Source organism: Conger conger, chromosome 9 (genome assembly GCF_963514075.1).
Source record: "Conger conger chromosome 9, fConCon1.1, whole genome shotgun sequence".
In the NCBI taxonomy this organism is placed as follows: domain Eukaryota; kingdom Metazoa; phylum Chordata; class Actinopteri; order Anguilliformes; family Congridae; genus Conger; species Conger conger.
The window spans coordinates 40,737,505-40,746,549 of NC_083768.1; the positions used below are offsets into that span (position 1 = coordinate 40,737,505).

General features: G+C 38.9%; 1 protein-coding gene across 1 annotated transcript; it reads right to left on the reverse strand.

Moving 5' to 3' along the window:
* Positions 1-1,746: 1,746 nt before the first annotated feature.
* Positions 1,747-6,773, reverse strand: LOC133137654 (interferon-induced very large GTPase 1-like). Its single transcript, XM_061255994.1, has 2 exons — positions 3,689-6,773; positions 1,747-3,541 (listed from the first exon to the last, which is right to left on the reverse strand). The coding sequence occupies exons 1-2, from the start codon at positions 6,771-6,773 to the stop codon at positions 2,163-2,165; spliced, it is 4,464 nt and encodes a 1,487-aa protein (XP_061111978.1). The 3' UTR covers positions 1,747-2,162.
* Between the last annotated feature and the right edge of the window lie 2,272 nt (positions 6,774-9,045).

Below are 9,045 nucleotides of genomic sequence, written 5' to 3' on the forward strand. Positions count from 1 at the left end.
ACAAACACCGAACGGGGCTGAATACTGTGAAGCCAATACGTGAGAGAAACAGCCAACCACAGAAAGACGGGCGACAAGGCGGAGACGTGGATCTCTCACTACCAGGAAAGGCGCGAGTTGAACGGTCCCGCCACATATACCGACGGGCCAACACGGTCGTGTAACTCGAAAGAACCGGTGTTCCTAATTTTTTGATTTGTGATTTTTTCCCCCTTTTTTTTGCCATTTGCCACCAAATATGTTAATGGTGTGTATGGCCACAATGTTCAATTTTGGTCTCATCTGACCATAGCACTCTCTTCCCGTCATAATTCCAATGCGGCTTGCCAAACTCAAGATGCTTGGTTTTGCTTATAGTGCTCAGTAAGGGCTGTCTTTGTGCCACCCTTTCAAAGAGTTTACTGGTATGGATGTTTCTTTTTTTTCTTTTTTTTTTTTGGTGAGCTCAAGACACAACCAATCTCTGCAATTCTTAAACTGTGACCCTTGGTCCGTGGGGATAATATGCACTTGCATCCTCTTCCTGGCAAGTTTGCAACCATTCATATGTTTTATGCCTTTTTATTATTGCCCTTAAAGTGGTATGTTTAATTTTAATGAGTGTATTTTTGTACCCATTATCCGACTTGTGATGGTCAATTACTATCTTTGGCTTCTGCGTTAACAGTTCTTTGGCTTTTCCCATGCTGCTGGTTGGCAAATGGATTTTTCATGCTTGTTTATACTCTAGTGAATAGGGAAGTGATGGAATGACACAATATTTCCAGACAGAGATTAACTGAATTAAAGTAAAACTGTATTGCCAATTTCAGTATGTTTGATTTTATCATCAATAATCTTTCAGGGTACGAAGAAAAAATATGGTTACTAAATTAAAAAAACATAGAATCATGTAAATGTATTAAAATAAAACGTATAGTTTCCCCGTATGTTTGAACAGAAAATACAGATCATAATCCATGTTTTATTAAATGCAGCCTTTTTCTCAATTTATATTAAGGGTGCCAATAATTCTGGAGCCCACTATATGTAAACAACTCTCTGGCTCTGCTCAGTACTCCCACACGTCTCCCCTTCTTGTGTGTGTATGTGTGTATGCAAGAGAGGGAAAGCGAAAGATAATGTGGCTTACAAAGAATCTCAACCCTGTGAGTGAGTGAGTCTTAGAATTACCTAAATACTGTAAATTGAGTCTGATTCAGAATGAGTTCTACCTGGATTATGGAGGAGGAAATCCTGGAAAATCTTACCCAGTTAGCATATTGCAGAGTTCATAATGGCATGAGACATAGGCAGGTGGAATATAATTAACTTTTATTGTCACAGAAAACAATAAGGCTTTTACAAAGGCTTCTGTCTAAATCAATTACATTAAACACTTAAGGATTATACAAGTCAAACTATCAAATACTTAAAAAGTGTACATTGCTTCTCTATCATCTATGAATCTTGTTCCTCTACTAATGTAAGCAAGCAAGCATTTATTCATCCCTATTTTCTTCTATAAGGAGGTTCCTTTGCATGGTTGCTAGTTGTCTATGGTTATGTTATAATGTAAAATGGGTATTAATTAATATACCATTAAATTAATTAAATTCACACAATATTAAAGTACAAAATCTATAAGAAAATTTGACTTAGAATTAGACTAAAAAACAGAATGGCCTTAGGAACCAAAAGACTCGGGATAACGTACAAATAGGCGGAAAACCAAGTAGAGCACAGGGGAAACAAATTAATGACAGCGAAATAACTGACAAACTACGGTGAGCACAGAGGGTAACAAGGAATGAAGATGCTAAGAAAACTTTGACAAAAACAGATAAAGAAAAACACAGAACCTGACAGCTGCTGTTAGGTTAGGCTAGCTGTCAGATCATTGTTCTTTCTGGGTTTTATGTTTTCAAACAAATTTTTATTTAATTACAATGTAATGAAAGCTGATGTGTTTCAAAATATGTTTTAGATCATTTCTTTAGCTTTTCATGGCTTAATCTCATTTTATAAACAAATTTAAACATGACTTCTCATACTCCCTCTCCTTCTTTCACCTCTAGTGGAACAGTTACATTAGCAGATTATTCGAATAAAAACATTCACTTTAGAATCTCCATTGCATAAATTTTAATGCGCTCATCATGAGCATGTGTGCTCATTCTCAGTTATTTTAATTGTTCCAAAGCAGATTGTTTTGTGATTTTTTTCCATTCAACTGGGATTTCACCTTTACCAACAAATTGATATTCATATTTATCCTGTAATTGTTTCTGAAATCGACAGATGAACCATTTCCAGTAGTGCTGCACACTGCCATCGGGAGTAATGTTCCATCTACTGTAAGGCTCTCCAGCTTCTCTGTATTTCTTGTAGGGGACTGCCTTATCATTGTCATGATTTGGTATGAATTCTCCATCGCTGCTGACTGCTGTGGTGCAGAAATTGATTGAAAAAATATCTGTGCCTCTGAAGTGCCAGCCAGCAAGAGCATCACATCGATGGAACTGCACCATGTGTTCTTCATGATGGTCAGGGATGGTGTTTGTGCAGATGGCTTTGCAGAAAGGACATTGTGCCCAACACCCCTGGAGCTGCTGAAAAAGATATTTGGTGGGTTTTTCTCTTAAAGTTCCCACATCAATCACCATTTTATCGTTCAGCATCTCATCCAAAACCTTTGCCATCATATCTTTGACAAACTGCCAGTCTTCAATGACTTCATTTTCAATGTCACGCAGTTCATTTCTGTTTATTACCATGTGCTCCCCTGCTGCTTCACAGAAGCCATCAAGCCACATGGATGCATCTCCTTTCTTATCTTCTACTTCTGTAGTTGCTGCTGTGCTTGCAGTTAAAATCTCATTTTTGAGAGTTTCAAGCTTTTCCTGGTTAATCAGATGCAGTTTTTTGGTATCACGGCAAAAGTCATCTACCTTTTCTTGGATAAACCTTTCAAAGTATCTCTCTGGAAAGTCAATGTATTCCTGAAATGAGCTGAAGTCCTCCTCAGTTGCCAAATGTTTCAGTATATGATTCTCAAGATTTGATCTATTGCTGTTGAAAGCTGGATTCTTGTGCTTCATTTCCCCTGCAATGTGCTGAGTGGTTTTATCATTCACTGCAGCCAGAACTTTTGGCTTGATGTGTTCACAGAGAAAATCAACAAATATTGTGACAGAATTTGCTCCTTTGCAATAATTTCTGAATGCTTGAAAATAGTTTTCTCTTTGGCTTTCCAGATATGTCAGTGGATGGTTTGCTCTCTTAAAGTCTTTCTGCATCCTCTGAAACCTTGAGACATATTTCAGGCAAAGATGAATAGAAAGGTCCACTTTGAATTCATATGTGAACCGTATGAGATTATTTTTGGACTCAAATTCAGCAATGGTCTTCTCAATCGTTGCCAATATCCCATAAATGAAGCTGTCATTAAAATCCTCCTTGTTGTTTTCTTTTTTGGTGACATATTTTTGAACAGAGTGACTCATTTGTTGAATTATTATATCAAAATCCATCTTGAATGTTCTCACCTTCTCAATAAAACCTTGAGAAACATGTATTTTCTTGTTCAACTCAAACTTCCCATTTTCCCATTTTATTTTCTCATTGATATTTTTCTGTTTTTCAAACTGTTTTTGGAGGATTCTGCAGACTATCGCTTTGACATCCACATCCTCTGTTGGGATATGACATTTGGCCACTTCAGCTGTCCAGTGATCCCACAGTTTGCCAAATTCTTTCGTGATTTCCCTTTCATCAAGGCGCTGTTGTTTTAGATTGGATGCTAGATTTTTGCTCTGCTTGGTTAACTCAGCTGTATATTCAGTTTTCTTCTGGTCTAGCGCTGATCTGTTTTTCTTGGAAGTAAATTGTTCTTTACATTTCTTTCTTGTCTCATCAATGAGTTCATTCTTTAGGTTCATGAAACGTTTGTCAATGTTCACCCTCCACATTACTAGAATCTCTTTATTTCTGTCTTCTTTGAAATACTTCTCTATCTCACATTGCAGTGGATTGTAGACTTTGTCAAAATTTTCTGTCAGATCTACTACATTTACCTCCTTAATCAAATCACTCCCGATTTGGTTGCACAACTTGGTTTGAATCTCCAGAGCATGTTCTCTCAGTTTCCATGACCATGCTGCATATTTTTCTTCCAGATAACTGTACACCATCATTTCAATTGTGTTTCTGAAACTGAAAACAAAGTTCTCCTGTAAAAGTGCTGTCCACAGATCATGAACCCGTAATTTGAATTCTGAAAATGATGAAAATTTGCACTCTGTATTCCACTCTGCAATTGTTAGCAGTTTGGTCTTTAGCTCTTGCACATTCTGACTGTAGGATGGGTTTGGTGGGGCCATGGGAGGATCCCCCTCCAGAAGGTTCTTGAAATAGAACACTTGGGTTTCAATGTCAAACTGTATTACATCACTGAACCCATTAATTCCTTCAATATTTTCGTCCCTTGCTGCTATGGTAGCCATATCATCCAGTTTCTGCTGAAGACGTCTTCTCCCTTCCATTGCCATTTCTCCAGCAGATGCATCAGCAACATTCTGATGTACAAAAACGCAACTTGGTGCAATTTTAACAAGTTTCATCCGCAAAAAAGCCTGCACACAAATCTGAAGGATGTCATGCATCTCGGCTGGGTTTTCCCCCATAATATTAATGACAGTTAAGTCACCAATTCCAATGATGAATGTGGCAAGCTCATTGTCATGGCTTACTGATCGCTTTGCACTGAGCTCCGGTGATCGGAGTCCCTCTGTGTCCACAATGAGGATAAAGTCATATCCAAGTTTATTTCTGATGCTGGACTCCACCGGTATCAGCTGCATGAAGGCTCCACGAGTGCACCTTCCTACACTCACTGAAAATTGAACACCAAACATTGTGTTCAGTAGTGTGGATTTCCCAGAGCTTTGAAGCCCTAGGATGGACAGAACAAATAACTTTTTGTCTCCAAGAGCTTTAACAAGTTCACCAATAACAGCTTCAATCCATGTTAAAGGCACATGGGCAGCATCTCCATCCATTAATTCAAGTGGACAACCATAAATCAGCATATCTGCCCCTATTTTAGGCAGCTTAGTTCTGGCAGATTCACTGGTTCGAATTCCTGCTTTTGTCGTTGTTTGAATGGTCTCATATAGTTGACCGACCTCTCTCATAAGATGCTGAAGGCCAATTGTTGTAGTGGCCATTTTGTCTGATATGCTGTTGAGTTTTGATTGCATTTCACTGACATGTGATGCTTTTACTGTACTCACTGGTATTTCTCTCATTTTTCTCCAGGTTGAGTGATAGTCCTCTTCAAGCTCGGCAAATACATCAGTGGTAAGATCCTCCAGGAAAACAGCGAGCCACTGCATCATGGACAGTTTTGTGTCTTTGGAATTACTGGGTGCAGTTAAGCACTCCAGGAATGATCTTACAAATTCATTAAGAGGAGTGGCCTTTTTTTTTTGCTCATGTCTGATTATGTCCTTCGTAGCTGTGATTTCACTTAGTTGCTGTTCAATGCTTTCCCTTTCTTTGAATTGGAGGCGAAACTGCTCTTTGTTTTTCCTACACCATTCATGCCACAATTCACCTTGCAATGGCAAAAGCTTCTCCTTCAGAGTGGATGGGTTTTCCTTTGCCAAAAGACTAATTAAGGTCTGAGCCAGTTCATAACCTTCTTGACATGCTTTCTGAATGTCATTCACTTTGAACTGTTGCTGAACGGCAACTTGGTAGCACATGTCAATGCTTTTTGTCTGTTTATTTTCACCAATACACTGTTTGATATTTGAAATCAGTTCTTCCGTAAGCTCAGCGTGATTCCTGTTTTTTGCAGCTAGTCTGAGTTTTGTTGGATTTTTTGACTGCTGAATGTGCTTCTTCCCTGAGAACAAGCATATCAAGGGGACAGTAGATGTGGAGAGTTTCTGGGAAATCCTTTTTTCGGCTTCACTCAGCAGATGCTCTGAAAGTAGAAGCACATTGACAGTACTTACTGCCTGAATAAACTCAAGTTGTTTTGGATGCTCTGCTGCATTACCACGAAGGTTCAGAAAGGCCACACAGTCATCAAATATGTCATCTTCCTTACCCCCAGGACAGTACCATGCAATCTCCACAACTCCCTTCATGAGCAAGCTGTCTGGAGTGCTACCCTTGCAATGGCGGTTGAAAAAAACACTGTGCCTCTGTTTGCTAATGACACCATTCAATATCTCGGACTTGGAGTTGGAATTGGACATGCCTAGTCTTACAAAGGAAACGACTGGCACTGGTGTACTGGATATTTTTCTGCTCTTGTACTTTCCAGGTTTGTCAGCTGTAGAATTTGTTTTGCTTTGCCATGATTTACTGATGTGCCTCAGGACCCAGAAGGGGAATTCAACCTCCTCTGTACATGGATCGGGTACTAAGAAGGGAATGGCAAATTGGCAAGTGGAGAGTTTTCTGAAAATGTACTGTCGCAAAAAGTCATCGGCACAATGGAAAACTGCCATGTGAACATCCATTGGATGAATGTGTGCCTGTTTGCTGTTCACATTCAGCTGTGTTTTGTCTTCAAAATCAAAAAAGTCATCATTGTCAAATGTTGCTCCATCTTGCTCTGAATCCAGGCTGTGTTTGTCTTGTTTTATAAACATGTACCTGGCTCTGTAGTCCAACATCATGAGTTTGTAGAGATAGTGGGAGCTCAGCTCTTTCTCCATACTGGGTTGACTTACACTAAGAGATACAATGTCAACAAGAAGAACATTCTCTTGTGTCATCATTTTGGGGTAAGAGTCTCTTAGGCCTAGCTTTTGAAGCAAATTCATAAAGCCGTCCCCTTTTTTACACAGCTCAATGAGCTGCTCTCTTTTTACCAGCAAGTCCTCCAGAATGCTGGTTTTGTAAATGCCTTCTAAAGCCAGACCACCAGATGCACTCTAAGACATGTTCATCTGAAATTATTTTGGGTGAGAGCAGGAGACTCTGTAATGTATCCAACAGTTCATAAATGTTTTTTATGAGACCCTTCAGAGAATGACTAGCAGGAAACCAGCATTCCTTTGGTACAGTCAAAGCAATGCGTATGTTGTCCTCTATTACTTTTACAGGATCATCATTTCGGACCTTGCCCTCCTCATCCAAATTTTGAAGTTTTGTAAGTTCCTGTCTCAACAGATTTTGTAAGAACTCCATCCTCTAAAGTATCAGTTCAAATGACTGTTATTTTCTTCTTCTGATGTCAGAGCATTTTTCCATCCTTTTTTAAATTTTCCATGCATTCATATTTTTTTCAATGGTTGGATAACATTTTCACATTCAGCATTGGCAAGTAGTCCAAGTGTATCCAAGTGTTTCAGATGTCAGTAATCAATTATCCAAGTCTGTCCCAAGATCGTCCAACACTTTTGGATCCTCAGTCATTTTCCTTCCCATGAAACAAGCCTAGTGAAACAAAATAAATGCATTGTAATTAAGAAGTAACACATTTACATACATTTTAAAGGCACAAATTTATTAAACAGTATTTCTGTTCCTTCCTATTATTTATTTGAGAAGAGTTCATTTCAAAGAATGGGGCTCATATAGTACCCATGTCTTTAAAAGTAATACATAGGTATGAGGTAGCTAGCAAATGATGTTTAAAGTTGACTTCCTAGCATGTACAGGGCTGCCAATTTTTGTCTGCCGGAAAGCGCAAGATTCATATCGCAAGACAAATGGGCTCAAACAATTACCGCCTGCAACCCGCTGCCTTTTTCTAGGTATATTTTACTTTTAATATAGCTAGGTTTCTACATTATATTCTATATTCTATATTAATATAGCCGGTTTGATGAAGAAAATAATTAACCAAGTTAAAGTAATTCTCTGAATATTACAAGATAAAAATTCTCACTGCCTGTTTACGGTAGCTTGTAGTAGTCCATATGAAAGCAAAAACACATTTTAAATGATTCAATCTTTAAATAATTTATTTTCTTTTCTTTTCTAGATGGGCTACTTATCACTTTGAAATTGATTTTTCTTTTTAACTGACAGTAGGCTAATTAGATTCCACATATGGTCAGACAAATGGTCAGACAAAGCCAGCTCAGTAACACAATATGGTGTTGTCAATATGGTTGTGCAGGTGTGTTCAGGGCGGGTCACTTATGAAGCAGGAGAAATTAGGTGCAGATTGGACAAAGTATGCTGACGTCCAGCAATGTCCTGTTTCATGACGAGATGTGAGAATTGGCCGTGTCGTCACGGCAACCAGAAATAACATAGTGAAAAGCTTTTGATAACTTCTCATCTCCAATGTCTGAAGATGAGTGTGAGCGAATTTGAAGTTGGTGTGATAAAATCCCTAGGACTAGTTTGTTGAAATATCATGTGTGAAAATGGCGAGAAATCGGTCATTTGATTCAAGATGGCCGACTTCCTGTTGCATTGTGGGTATGGGTCCAAGAGGCTTTTTTGTGCACCTGGACATGATGGACATGATGAATGTGCCCACCAAATTTCATTCACGTAGGTGAAACCGTATGAAGGGGCTGAATTGTAGCAATTTTCTAGGGGGCGCCGTGGAGCCATTTTGCCACACCCATGTGCAAGGACTCTGAACAAGCAGGTGAAATTTGAAGCAGATTGGAAAATGTTAAAACAACTGTCTGCATCACGGAGAGACATCGAAATGCGCCGCATTGCCGTGGCAACGCCATTTCAGGAAAACTTTCCAGCTTTGCAATATCTTATAAGCAAGGTCTTAAGGCTTTCCTGACCAAATTTGAAGTGGATCAGATGAACCTCCTTAAAAAAGGAGGTAAAAGTGTAAAACCTTTAACTTCCTGTTACCAGTAGGTGGCACTATGACTGTCAAAATCAACATGTAGATGTGTTCTGGGCAGGGCTGTTATCAAGCATGAGAAATTTCATGTTGATTGGACAATGCATGTTGAAGTTATAACAACTTCCTGTTTCATGGCGAATCGTCGAAATTCGCCGCCACCTGACGTGTACACGATATGGTGAAAACTCACGATTTTGATCATTTCTAATTTGCAAGGT

Bases quoted from the DNA above. Each gene is read 5' to 3' on its own strand.
- LOC133137654 (XM_061255994.1), bottom strand. From the start codon at position 6,773: ATGACACAAGAGAATGTTCTTCTTGTTGACATTGTATCTCTTAGTGTA. The intron at 3,542-3,688 runs GTCATATCCCAA...ATGTTTCTCAAG, and splicing joins GACAGCTGAAGTGGCCAAAT to GTTTTATTGAGAAGGTGAGA.